A 14,731-nucleotide genomic window follows, 5' to 3' on the forward strand; every position below is an offset into this window, starting at 1 on the left:
CTGGAAGAATGGTCAAACATTCCCATAGACACCCTCCTAAACCTTGTGGACGGCCTTCCCAGAAGAGTTGAAGCTGTTATAGCTGCAAAGGGTGGACCAAATCAATATTGAACCCTATGGACTAAGACTGGGATATCATTAAAGTATGTGTGTGTGTAAAGGCAGGTGTCCCAATACTTTTGACAATATAGTGTATATATAACTGAGGCCAATGTTACCCCACATATGGGGTTTTCTCTGGGCCCACTGGGAGAAGATTTGGTAGAATTTCATATCCTCCCTCCAGAGCTCTGCACATAGGAGGAGACAGGAGTTTCACCACCTGTTGAAGTGCATAAACCATAAAGATAAAGTACACCACAAGGAGAGGTTGAGTGCGATCTTTTATTACAGCTTCTATACATACTACAAGAACATAGAGATGCGTTCACTGAACTAATTTCCAGTTCAGGGCAGACAATGGATTTTCGTTAGGTGTGCTTCTTCATGGACCCGGTTACAGACGCTTGGATTCTTCAGGGTAATTCTTCAGTAATAGTAAAATCCAGATGGTGTCCACAGCGCAAAGCCAGTAGTGCCATCACATCGGTAATATGGCACCATGAATAAATCCTCCTGGGATTGCACTGGTGCTGCAGGGACCTGAGGAACTTGAGCTGGTGCTGCAGGGACCTGAGGAACTTGAGCTGGTGCTGCAGGGACCTGAGGAACTTGCACTGGTGCTGCAGGGACCTGAGGAACTTGAGCTGGTGCTGCAGGGACCTGAGGAACTTGAGCTGGTGCTGCAGGGACCTGAGGAACTTGAGCTGGCGCTGCAGGGACCTGAGAAACTTGAGCTGGTGCTGCAGGGACCTGAGAAACTTGAGCTGGTGCTGCAGGGACCTGAGGAACTTGAGCTGGGGCTGCAGGGACCTGAGGAACTTGAGCTGGTGCTGCAGGGACCTGAGGAACTTGAGCTGGTGCTGCAGGGACCTGAGGAACTTGAGCTGGTGCTGCAGGGACCTGAGGAGCTGGCACTTGTACAGGTACTTGAGGAGCTACCACTTGTGGTGCTGGGACCTGAGGAGCTACAACTTGTGGTGCAGCTTGAGCAGCTGGCACTTGTGGTACAGGTACCTGAGGAGCTACCACTTGTGGTGCAGGAACCTGAGAATAAACCACTTGTGGTGCAGGAGCCTGAGGAGCTGGCACTTGTGGTGCAGGGACCTGAGGAGCTACAACTTGTGGTGCAGGAGCCTGAGGAGCTGGCACTTGTGGTGCATGGACCTGAGTTGCTGGCACTTGTGGTGCAGGTACCTGAGGAGCTACAACTTGTGGTGCAGGAGCCTGAGGAGCTGGCACTTGTGGTGCAGGGAGCTGAGCAGCTGGCACTGGTGCAGGAACTACAGCTTGCTGATGTGGTGCTTGATATTGCCACTGGGGAGCAAGGACCTGAGGAGCTACCACTTGTGGTGCAGGGACCTGAGGAGCTACCACTTGTGGTGCAGGGACCTGAGGAGCTACAACTTGTGGTGCAGGAGCCTGAGGAGCTGGCACTTGTGGTGCAAGGAGCTGAGCAGCTGGCACTGGTGCAGGAACTACAGCTTGCTGATGTGGTGCTTGATATTGCCACTGGGGAGCAAGGACCTGAGGATAGACCACTTGTGGTGCAGGGACCTGAGGAGCTACCACTTGTGGTGTAGCTTGAGGAACTGGCACTTGTGGTGCAGGTACCTGAGGAGCTGGCACTTGTGGTGCATGGACCTGAGTTGCTGGCACTTGTGGTGCAGGGACCTGAGGAGCTACAACTTGTGGTGCAGGAGCCTGAGGAGCTGGCACTTGTGGTGCAGGGAGCTGAGCAGCTGGCACTGGTGCAGGAACTACAGCTTGCTGATGTGGTGCTTGATATTGCCACTGGGGAGCAAGGACCTGAGGATAGACCACTTGTGGTGCAGGGACCTGAGGAGCTACCACTTGTGGTGTAGCTTGAGGAACTGGCACTTGTGGTGCAGGTACCTGAGGAGCTGGCACTTGTGGTGCAGGTACCTGGGGAGCTGGCACTTGTGGTGCAGGTACCTGGGGAGCTGGCATTTGTGGTGCAGGGACCTGGGGAGCTGGCACTTGTACAGGTACCTGAGGAGCTGGCACTTGTGGTGCAGGTAACTGAGGAGCTACAACTTGTGGTGCAGGGACCTGAGGAACTTGCACTGGTGCAGGAAATACAGCTTGCTGTTGTGGTGCTTGATATTGCCATTGGCAATAACTATAGTATGGAAATTGTGCTACAGGGGTCTGAGTAGCTGGCACTTGTTGTGCAGGAGCTTGAGGAGCTGGCACTTGTGCAGGTAGCTGGGGAGCTAGAACTTGTGGTGCCAGGACCTGAGGATAAACCACTTGTGGTGCAGGGACCTGAGGAGCTGGCACTTGTGGTGCAGGGAGCTGGGGAGCTGGCACTTGTGGTGCAGGTACCTGAGGAGCTGGCACTTGTGGTGCAGGTACCTGAGGAGCTGGCACTTGTGGTGCAGGGAGCTGGGGAGCTGGCACTTGTGGTGCAGGGAGCTGGGGAGCTGGCACTTGTGGTGCAGGTACCTGAGGAGCTGGCACTTGTGGTGCAGGGAGCTGGGGAGCTGGCACTTGTGGTGCAGGGACCTGGGGAGCTACCACTTGTGGTGCTGGGACCTGGGGAGCTGGCACTTGTACAGGTACCTGAGGAGCTGGCACTTGTGGTGCAGGGACCTGAGGAGCTGGCACTTGTGGTGCAGGGACCTGAGGAGCTGGCACTTGTGGTGCAGGGAGCTGAGGAGCTGGCACTTGTGGTGCAGGTACCTGAGGAGCTGGCACTTGTGGTGCAGGTACCTGAGGAGCTGGCACTTGTGGTGCAGGGAGCTGGGGAGCTACCACTTGTGGTGCTGGGACCTGGGGAGCTGGCACTTGTATAGGTACCTGAGGAGCTGGCACTTGTGGTGCAGGGACCTGGGGAGCTGGCACTTGTGGTGCTGGGACCTGGGGAGCTGGCACTTGTGGTGCTGGGACCTGGGGAGCTGGCACTTGTGGTGCTGGGACCTGGGGAGCTGGCACTTGTACAGGTACCTGAGGAGCTGGCACTTGTGGTGCAGGGAGCTGAGGAGCTGGCACTTGTGGTGCAGGGACCTGAGGAGCTGGCACTTGTGGTGCAGGGACCTGAGGAGCTGGCACTTGTGGTGCAGGGAGCTGAGGAGCTTGCACTGGTGCAGGAACTACAGCTTGCTGTTGTGGTGCTTGATAAAGCCATTGGTAATAACTATAGTATGGCGATTGTGCTAGGTGCTCAGGTGCAGGTACCTGAGAAGCTGGCACTTGTGGTGCAGGGGCCTGAGTAGTTAGCACTTGTGGTGCAGGGACCTGGGGAGCTACCACTTGTGGTGCTGGGACCTGGGGAGCTGGCACTTGTGGTGCAGGGACCTGAGGAGCTGGCACTTGTGGTGCAGGTACCTGAGGAGCTGGCACTTGTGGTGCAGGGAGCTGGGGAGCTACCACTTGTGGTGCTGGGACCTGGGGAGCTGGCACTTGTACAGGTACCTGAGGAGCTGGCACTTGTGGTGCAGGGACCTGGGGAGCTACCACTTGTGGTGCTGGGACCTGGGGAGCTGGCACTTGTACAGGTACCTGAGGAGCTGGCACTTGTGGTGCAGGTACCTGAGGAGCTGGCACTTGGGGTGCTGGGACCTGGGGAGCTGTCACTTGTACAGGTATCTGAGGAGCTGGCACTTGTGGTGCTGGGACCTGAGGAGCTGGCACTTGTACATGTACCTGAGGAGCTGGCACTTGTGGTGCAGGGAGCTGAGGAACTGGCACTTGTGGTGCAGGGACCTGAGGAGCTGGCACTTGTGGTGCAGGGACCTGAGGAGCTGGCACTTGTGGTGCAGGGAGCTGAGGAGCTGGCACTTGTGGTGCAGGGACCTGAGGAGCTGGCACTTGTGGTGCAGGGAGTTGAGGAGCTTGCACTGGTGCAGGAACTACAGCTTGCTGTTGTGGTGCTTGATAAAGCCAGTGGCAATAACTATAGTATGGAGATTGTGCTACAGGAATGTAAGGAGCTTGCACTGTTGCTACCGGGGCCTGAGTAGTTGGCACTTGTGGTGCAGGGAGCTGAGGAACTGGCACTTGTTGTACAGGTACCTGGGAAGCTGGCACTTGTTGTACAGGTACCTGGGGAGCCACAACTTGTGGTGCTGGGACCTGAGGATAGACCACTTGTGGTGCAGGTGTCTGAGGAGCTGGCACTTGTGGTGCAGGAACCTGAGGAGCTGGCACTTGTGGTGCAGGAACCTGAGGAACTGGCATTTGTGGTGCAGGGAGCTGAGGAGCTGGCACTTGTGGTGCAGGAACCTGAGGAACTGGCATTTGTGGTGCAGGGAGCTGAGGAGCTGGCACTTGTGGTGCAGGAACCTGAGGAGCTGGCACTTGTGGTGCAGGAACCTGAGGAACTGGCACTTGTGGTGCAGGAACCTGAGGAGCTGGCACTTGTGGTGCAGGAACCTGAGGAACTGGCATTTGTGGTGCAGGGAGCTGAGGAGCTACAACTTGTGGTGCAGGAACCTGAGGAGCTGGCACTTGTGGTGCAGGGACCTGAGGAACTGGCACTTGTGGTGCAGGGACCTGAGGAGCTGGCACTTGTGGTGCAGGGAGCTGAGGAGCTGGCACTTGTGGTGCAGGGAGCTGAGGAGCTGGCACTTGTGGTGCAGGGACCTGAGGAGCTGGCACTTGTGGTGCAGGGAGCTGAGGAGCTGGCACTTGTGGTGCAGGGACCTGAGGAGCTGGCACTTGTGGTGCAGGGAGTTGAGGAGCTTGTACTGGTGCAGGAACTACAGCTTGCTGTTGTGGTGCTTGATAAAGCCAGTGGCAATAACTATAGTATGGAGATTGTGCTACAGGAATGTAAGGAGCTTGCACTGTTGCTACAGGGGCCTGAGTTGCTGGCATTTGTTGTGCAGGTACCTGAGGAGCTACAACTTGTGGTGCAGGGACCTGAGGAGTTACAACTTGTGGTGCAGGTACCTGAGGAGCTACAACTTGTGGTGCAGGGATCTGAGGATAAACCACTTGTGGTGCAGGGACCTGGGAAGCTCCAACTTGTGGTGCAGGAGCCTGAGGAGCTGGCACTTGTGGTGCAGGAACCTGAGTAGCTGGCACTTGTGGTGCAGGAGCCGGAGGAGCTGGCACTTGTAGTGCAGGAACCTGAGGAGCTGGCACTTGTGGTGCAGGAACCTGAGGAGCTACAACTTGTGCTGCAGGAGCCTGAGGAGCTGGCACTTGTGGTGCAGGAACCTGAGGAGCTACAACTTGTGCTGCAGGAGCCTGAGGAGCTGGCACTTGTGGTGCAGGAACCTGAGGAGCTACAACTTGTGGTGCAGGAGCCTGAGTTGCTGGCACTTGTGGTGCAGGGACCTGAGGAGCTGGCACTTGTGGTGCAGGGAGCTGGGGAGCTTGCACTGGTGCAGGAACTACAGCTTGCTGTTGTGGTACTTGATATTGCCACTGGCTATAACTATAGTATGGGAATTGTGCTACAGGAATGTAAGGAGCTTGCACTGTCGCTACAGGGGCCTGAGGAGCTGGCACTTGTTGTGCAGGAGCTTGAGGAGCTGGCATTTGTGGTGCAGGTACCTGAGCAGCTGGTACTTGTGGTGCAGGTACCTGAGCAGCTGGCATTTGTGGTGCAGGTACCTGAGCAGCTGGAACTTGAGGTGCAGGTACCTGAGCAGCTGGCACTTGTGGTGCAGGTACCTGAGCTGCTGGCACTTGTGGTGCAGGTACCTGAGCTGCTGGCACTTGTGGTGCAGGGACCTGGGGAGCTACCACTTGTGGTGCTGGGACCTGGGGAGCTGGCACTTGTACAGGTACCTGAGGAGCTGGCACTTGTGGTGCTGGGACCTGGGGAGCTGGCATTTGCACAGGTACCTGAGGAGCTACAACTTGTGGTGCAGGTACCTGAGGAGCTACTGGTTGTAAGCTTCCCCATGAAGATACAGATGGATGACCAGTGGTCTGAGTTGGCACTTGCTGAACTTGAGGTGCTGGTGGAGCTGGCAACCCTTGCTGTCCTTGGACAGGTGTTGCGCCAGGTGCCTGAGCTGGTGGTTGAGCTGGTGCACCCTGTTGGCCCTGAGGCTCTGTTGGTGGCAGTGCTTGCGGTGGAGGGACGTGACTTGGATCTTGGACGGTTGGTGGCTGCTGTGGTGGTGGTGGTGGTGGACCTCCAGCTGTTGGTTGTTGATTGGCAGAAGCTGGCTGTTGCGCAATACAAGGTAGTGAGCTCCTTGCTTTAAGCACATGCTTGTAGTAAGCCTTGGCGACCACACACACCAACGCGATGTATTCTTTAAAGCTTATTTCACCGTCACGGTTTCTGTCCACTGCTTTCAAGACGAGGCTGATGGTCTCTGCATCCCCTGAGTTCTGTAGAGGAATGGGAGAAAGGGTCAATGCCTTCATTTGGCTTTTAATGTAGTCCAAGATAAAGTCAAAGGTCAATGCCTTCATTTGGCTTTTAATGTAGTCCAAGATAAAGTCAAAGGTCAATGCCTTCATTTGGCTTTTAATGTAGTCCAAGATAAAGTCAAAGGTCAATGCCTTCAGTTGGCTTTTAAGCCCTGTTAGTCTGTGCTTCAGGAATGGTCAACCGTGTGCATGCTTGGTGATGGTTAAAGAGTCAAGAGTAGACTTTATCTTGGACTACATAAGGGACTCGGAAATAAAATTGATGGGCGCTGTCAATGCTGTATGCAATTATATCAAATATTTTCATGTTTACTATTCACTAAAAAATATTTTTTTTCTATAAGTGGCCTCAACCAGGGGGACCAAGCCGTATCCCCAATCCTCTATAATTGGAAAAAGTTGAGTCGTCAAATTCCCCCCGTCTCATACTCACTTTGATGGCCTCCGACAGCTCCACCTGTATGAGCTGCTCCATTTCTGCAGGTTTGAGGTTCTGACCATGACAGAGGCTCTTGGAATAATTCCCAAAGATGTCGATGAGCGTGTTGATGGCTTGCATGAGGTCAGACATCTTGAATGTTGTTTTTAAAACCTGAAAATGATCGGATGAAATGTGTGTTAATTACTTCATACATGTTGTTGTTAAGTTATGTAAATAATTTTAGGTCGATATAAAACGATTCTTTTAAGAAACTGTAGAAGTATCGTTAGATGAGGGTAGGAGAAGATATTAACAAAGTTATAGAGAGAGTTACAGAAAGTGTGTGTAATGTAAGGTATGGGAGAAGATGTAGGGTGAGGTATGGGAGAAGATGTAGGATGAGGTATGGGAGAAGATGTAGGGTGAGGTATGGGAGAAGATGTAGGGTGAGGTATGGGAGAAGATGTAGGGTGAGGTATGGGAGAAGATGTAGGGTGAGGTATGGGAGAAGATGTAGGGTGAGGTATGGGAGAAGATGTAGGGTGAGGTATGGGAGAAGATATAGGATGAGGTATGGGAGAAGATGTAGGATGAGGTATGGGAGAAGATGTAGGATGAGGTATGGGAGAAGATGTAGGGTGAGGTATGGGAGAAGATGTAGGATGAGGTATGGGAGAAGATGTAGGGTGAAGTAGGATGAGGTATGGGAGAAGATGTAGGGTGAGGTATGGGAGAAGATGTAGGATGAGGTATTGGAGAAGATGTAGGATGAGGTATTGGAGAAGATGTAGGATGAGGTATGGGAGAAGATGTAGGGTGAGGCATGGGAGAAGATGTAGGATGAGGTATGGGAGAAGATGTAGGATGAGGTATGGGAGAAGATGTAGGATGAGGTATGGGAGAAGATGTAGGATGAGGTATGGGAGAAGATGTAGGGTGAGGTATGGGAGAAGATGTAGGATGAGGTATGGGAGAAGATGTAGGATGAGGTATGGTGGAAGGTGTAGGATGAGGTATGGTATAGGATGAGGTATGGGAGAAGATGTAGGATGAGGTATGGGAGAAGATGTAGGATGAGGTATGGGAGAAGATGTAGGATGAGGTATGGGAGAAGATGTAGGATGAGGTATGGGAGAAGATGTAGGGTGAGGTATGGGAGAAGATGTAGGATGAGGTATGGGAGAAGATGTAGGGTGAGGTATGGGAGAAGATGTAGGGTGAGGTATGGGAGAAGATGTAGGGTGAGGTATGGGAGAAGATGTAGGGTGAGGTATGGGAGAAGATGTAGGATGAGGTATGGGAGAAGATGTAGGGTGAGGTATGGGAGAAGATGTTGGGTGAGGTATGGGAGAAGATGTAGGACGAGGTATGGGAGAAGATGTAGGATGAGGTATGGGAGAAGATGTAGGATGAGGTATGGGAGAAGATGTAGGATGAGGTATGGGAGAAGATGTAGGGTGAGGTATGGGAGAAGATATAGGATGAGGTATGGGAGAAGATGTAGGGTGAGGTATGGGAGAAGATGTGGGATGAGGTATGGGAGAAGATGTAGGGTGAGGTATGGGAGAAGATGTAGGATGAGGTATGGGAGAAGATGTAGGATGAGGTATGGGAGAAGATGTAGGGTGAGGTATGGGAGAAGATGTAGGGTGAGGTATGGGAGAAGATGTAGGATGAGGTATGGGAGAAGATGTAGGATGAGGTATGGGAGAAGATGTAGGATGAGATATGAGAGAAGATGTAGGATGAGGTATGGGAGAAGATGTAGGATGAGGTATGGGAGAAGATGTAGGATGAGGTATGGGAGAAGATGTAGGATGGGGTATGGGAGAAGATGTAGGGTGAGGTATGGGAGAAGATGTAGGATAAGGTATGGGAGAAGATGTAGGAGGAGGTATGGGAGAAGATGTAGGAGGAGGTATGGGAGAAGATGTAGGATGAGGTATGGGAGAAGATGTAGGATGAGGTATGGGAGAAGATGTAGGATGAGGTATGGGAGAAGATGTAGGATGAGGTATGGGAGAAGATGTAGGGTGAGGTATGGGAGAAGATGTAGGGTGAGGTATGGGAGAAGATGTAGGATGAGGTATGGGAGAAGATGTAGGATGAGGTATGGGAGAAGATGTAGGATGAGGTATGGGAGAAGATGTAGGATGAGGTATGGGAGAAGATGTATGATGAGGTATGGGAGAAGATGTAGGATGAGGTATGGGAGAAGATGTAGGGTTAGGTATGGGAGAAGATGTAGGATGAGGTATGGGAGAAGATGTAGGATGAGGTATGGGAGAAGATGTAGGGTGGGGTATGGGAGAAGATGTAGGATGAGGTATGGGAGAAGATGCAGGATGAGGTATGGGAGAAGATGTAGGGTGAGGTATGGGAGAAGATGTAGGGTGAGGTATGGGAGAAGATGTAGGGTGAGGTATGGGAGAAGATGTAGGATGAGGTATGGGAGAAGATGTAGGATGAGGTATGGGAGAAGATGTAGGGTGAGGTATGGGAGAAGATGTAGGATGAGGTATGGGAGAAGATGTAGGATGAGGTATGGGAGAAGATGTAGGATGAGGTATGGGAGAAGATGTAGGATGAGGTATGGGAGAAGATGTAGGATGAGGTATGGGAGAAGATGTAGGATGAGGTATGGGAGAAGATGTAGGGTGAGGTATGGGAGAAGATGTAGGATGAGGTATGGGAGAAGATGTAGGATGAGGTATGGGAGAAGATGTAGGATGAGGTATTGGAGAAGATGTAGGATGAGGTATGGGAGAAGATGTAGGATGAGGTATGGGAGAAGATGTAGGATGAGGTATAGGAGAAGATGTAGGGTGAGGTATGGGAGGAGGTGTAGGATGAGCCATGGAAAGGGGTACCGAGGTATGGAAGGAGGTGTATGGATGGAGGTGTAGGATGAGGTGAGGAAGGAGGTATAGATTGAGGTATGGTAGAAGATGTAGGATGAGGTATGTGAGGAGGTGTAGGATGAGGTATGGATGGAGGTGTAGGATGAGGTGAGGAAGGAGGTATAGATCGAGGTATGGAAGAATATGTAGGATGAGGTATGGAAGGGAAAGTTGAGGCATGAAAGGAGGTGTAGGATGAGATATGGAAGTAGATATAGATGGAGGTAAGGGAGAAGATGTAGATTTAGAAAATTGCAATTTTATTTGTAAATATCTTTCCATATATATATATATATATATATTTTCTATTTTATACTTTAGTATTTACAAAAATATAAAAGTATATATATAGATATAGCAGTATAAGAGCATGAAAACAATTGCTAGATTTTTTTTTTGCAAACATTCAATGAATGTCACACAATAATAAATAAATACAATTAAAGAATAGCACATTTTTTGTAAAAAAAAGAAATAGTCCTGGATGTTCGCTAATTATCTAGTAATATTTTGGATGGAATCCATTATTGTTGGCAGCATGAAAAAAATCAACAAAAGCGATATAAAAAAAAACATGGATGTATACTTTGTGGCTGATAATATATTTGAGCAACTACATTATAGCATGAAAATAAAAAATCAATAAATGTCAAGAAAAAAAAAAAACTTAAATAGAAACAAATAAAGAAAGAATAATGTATTTTATATATAAAAATAAAAATAAAAAAATATATACACATTAATCCAGGATGTTTATCAATGAATGTAATGCAAGAAAAAAAAATGATAATATTGATAAATAAAATGAAAGAATAATGCATTTTATATATATAAAAAAAAAATAATAGCTGCGGATATTTACTATGTGGCTCATTAAAAAATAAAATACTCCTGGATGTTCGCCAAGTATCTAGTAAGATGGAATCCATTATTGCTGGAACCATGAAAAAAATCAACAAAAGTGATATAAAAAAAAATCTTGGATGTATACTTTGTGGCTGATCATATATTTGAGTGACTACAAAAAAAATGATAAATGTCACGCAAAAAAAAAAAAAAAATACATAAATGGAAACAAATAAAGAAAGAATAAGGTATTATATATATATATATATATATATATATATATATATATATATATATATATATAAAAATATATATACACATTAATCCAGGATGTTTATCAATGAATGTAATGCAAGAAAAAAAAAAGAAAAAAGAAAGAAAAAAATGATAATATTGATAAATAAAATGAAAGAATAATGCATTATATATATATATATATATATATATATATATATATATATATATTATATATATATATATATATATATATATATATATATATATATATATATATATATATATATATATATATATATATATATATATATATATATAATAGCTATGGATATTTACTATGTGGCTAGTAAAAAAAAAAATAGTCCTGGATGTTCACTAAGTATGTAGTAAGATGGAATCCATTATTGCTGGCAGCATGAAAAAAATCAACAAAAGTGATATAAAAAAAAATCTTGGATGTATACTTTGTGGCTGATAATATATTTGAGTGACTACATTATAGCATGAAACAAAAAAAAATTCAATAAATGTCATGCAAAAAAGAAATAAAAAAATACATAAATGGAAACAAAGAAAGAATAATGTATTTTATATATATATAAAAAAATAATAAAAAAATATATATACACATTAATCCAGGATGTTTATCAATAAATGTAATGCAAGAAAAAAAAAGAAAAAAATTATAATATTGATAAATAAAATGAAAGAATAATGCATTTTATATATATATATATATAAAAAAAATAATAGCTGCGGATATTTACTATGTGGCTCGTAAAAAAATAAAATAGTCCTGGATGTTCACTAAGTATCTAGTAAGATGGAATCCATTATTGCTGGCAGCATGAAAAAAATCAACAAAAGTGATATAAAAAAATCTTGGATGTATACTTTGTTTCTGATAATATATTTGAGTGACTACAAAAAAATCGATAAATGTCATGCAAAAAAATAAAAAAATAAATACATAAATGGAAACAAATAAAGAAAGAATAATGTATTTTATATATATAAAAAATATAATAATAAAAAAAAAATATATATATATATATATATATATATATATATATATACATTAATCCAGGATGTTTATCAATAAATGTAATGCAAGAAAAAAAAGAAAAAAATGATAATATTGATAAAATTAAAGAATAATGCATTATATATATAAAAAAATAATAATAGCTGCGGATATTTGCTATGCGGCTGGTAATATATTTGGAAGGAATTTTTTTTCGTACTAGCAGCCTAAAAAAAAAAAAAAAATCATTGTAGATTTTGCAGTCTATTCGCCGGAGCTGGTGACCACTTACCTGCGAAGTTTTGTATCGGCGGAGAGCAGTGATCATACAGTACAGCACTGAGCTCTCTGCCTCTATATATATGGCTTTGATGCCCCGGTTCATCCAGGTTGACACATTGAGGCGATGATGTAATAATGAGTGTTCCTCTCTGATTATAGCTGCGGGATGCTGGATAAGTGACACCATTAATCTTCCCCGGTGGAACTCGACCCATAAAATATCGGTTTTAAGCTGCGTTCCATTTGCTGGGTGTATCATCACCTGTCACGTCTTACCTGCAGACAGGTGAAGTCTACCTGTGACCCTCCATAAGACAACCAGAAGGTGGGCACTGCACCCCTTGTACTGGACTCGGGGTGTTATTTATTTTATATGCACCTTTATTATTTGTATACATTTATATATATATATATACAGAGATCACTGAGCCAGTCACATCAGTCTCTGTACCCTAGGAGCTTACACTCTAATGTCCCTTCCCCCCCCCCCCCACAGTCACACACTACAGTGCCTTGAAAAAGTATTCACACCCCTTGAAATTTTCCCCATCTTCTCACGTTACACCCAAAAAACCTAAATGTATTTTATTGGGATTTTATGTGATAAGTGTAAATGGAAAATATTAGTGCGATAACGCCACCATAAGTCCACCGCCGGGTGGCGGTCACTCAGGGATGGAATACACCGGCACTGGCCGGCAAGTAGAGCATCAAGGATGGTACATCTTCAACCAAAGGGTGGAAGTATATCTACTCACTTACCGGAAATGGTGGACCCGAGTGTCAGCGACAACGAGTCAGCCGAGCCAAGATCGACAGATCGACAAATCTCCAAAGGGAGCCGAAGACCTCCAAAGACGACTCCAAGGGGCGTGAGGGTAACCGCAAAGCCAGAAACTCGGACGTGAGAAACACCAAGGATGGAGCTCAGGCGTTGAAGGCCAGACTGGACGGCCAAAGAACTCAATCATTAGATGAGGTGGTCGTATCAGCTTTCTTATCTGTGGCTTTATCCCCCCCCCCCTCTGTTTTCACCTCTGTGGAAGATGTACCATCCTTGATGCTCTACATGCTGGCCAGTGCCGGTATATTCCATCCCTGAGTAACCACCACCCGGTGGTGGACTTACACCGGTCTTCTCCAGGACCGATTTTATGTGATGGACCAACACAAAGTGTCACATCATTGTGAAGTGGAAGGAAAATGAAAAATGATACAAATAAATATGTGAAAAGTGTGGGGGGAGGGGCATTTGTATGGCGCCCCCTTTACTCTGATACCCCTAACTAAGATCTAGTGGAACCAATCGCCTTCAGAAGTCACCTAATTAGTAAATAGAGTCCCACCTGTGTGTCATTCAATCTCAGTCTAAATACGGATGTTCTGTGAAGCCCTCAGAGCAAGGGTGTCAAACCGGCAGCCCTCCAGCTGTTGCAAAACTACAAGTCCCATGAGGCATTGCAAGGCTGACAGTTACAAGCCTGACTCCCTCAGGCAGAGGCATGATGGGACTTGTAATTTTGCAACAGCTGGAGGGCCGCCGGTTTGAGGCCCCTGCCTCAGAGGTTTGTTAGAGAAGCTTAGTGAACAAGCAGCATCATGAAGACCAAGGAACACACCAGGCAGGTCAGGGATAAAGTTGTGGAGAAGTATAAAGCAGGGTTGGGTTATAAAATAATCTCCCAAGCTTTGACCATCTCACCGAGCTCTGTTCAATCCATCATCGGAAAATGGAAAGAGTATGGGCACAACCGCAAACCTACCAAGACATGGCCGTCCACCTAAACTGACCGGGCCGGGCAAGGAGAGCATTCATCAGAGAAGAGCCAAGAGGTCCATGGTAACTCTGGAGGAGCTGCAGAGATCCACAGCTCAGGGGGGAGAATCTGTCCACAGGACAACTATTAGTCGTCTCTCCACAAATCTGCCCTTTATGGAAGAGTGACAAGAAGAAAGACATTGGAGAAAGAAAGTCATAAGAAGTCCTGTTTGTAGTTTGTGAGAAGCCATGTGGGGGAGGGGCAGCAAACATGTGGAAGAAGGTGATCTGGTCAGAGGAGACCAAAATTCTACTTTATGGCCTAAAAGCAAAACGCTATGTGTGGGGAAAACTAACACCGCCCATCCCCCCGAACACACCATCCCCACCGTGAGACATGGTGGTGGCAGCATCATGTGGTGGGGATGGTTTTCTTCAGCAGGGACAGGGAAGCTGGTCAGAGTTGATGGGAAGATGGATGGAGACAAATACAGGACAATCTTAGAAGAAAACCCGTTAGAGTCGGCAAAAGACTTGAGACCGGGGCGGAGGTTCCCCTTCCAGCAGGACAACGACCCGAAACATCCAGCCAGAGCTACAATGGAATGGTTTACATCAAAGCATATTCATGTGTTAGAATGGCCCAGTCACAGTCCAGACCTAAATCCCATTGAGAATCTGTGGAGAGACCTGAAAATTGCTGATCACAGACGCTCTCCATCCAATCTGACAGAGCTTGAGATATTTTACAAAGAAGAAGAATGGGCAGAAATGTCCTCTCTAAATGGGCAAAGCTGGTAGAG

General features: G+C 46.9%; 1 protein-coding gene across 1 annotated transcript; it reads right to left on the reverse strand.

The window, feature by feature from the left end:
- Positions 1–370: 370 nt before the first annotated feature.
- On the reverse strand, positions 371–12,206 carry LOC143942510 (uncharacterized). The gene is made up of 3 exons (XM_077463823.1): positions 12,180–12,206; positions 6,893–7,051; positions 371–6,417 (listed from the first exon to the last, which is right to left on the reverse strand). Exons 2-3 carry the CDS (start codon positions 7,028–7,030, stop codon positions 529–531), a joined length of 6,027 nt encoding a protein of 2,008 aa, XP_077319949.1. The 5' UTR covers positions 7,031–7,051; positions 12,180–12,206; the 3' UTR covers positions 371–528.
- Positions 12,207–14,731: the final 2,525 nt, after the last annotated feature.

Source organism: Lithobates pipiens, unplaced genomic scaffold (assembly GCF_037356315.1).
Source record: "Lithobates pipiens isolate NorthernLeopardFrog02 unplaced genomic scaffold, aLitPip1_a1.2 Scaffold_30, whole genome shotgun sequence".
In the NCBI taxonomy this organism is placed as follows: Eukaryota; Metazoa; Chordata; class Amphibia; order Anura; family Ranidae; genus Lithobates; species Lithobates pipiens.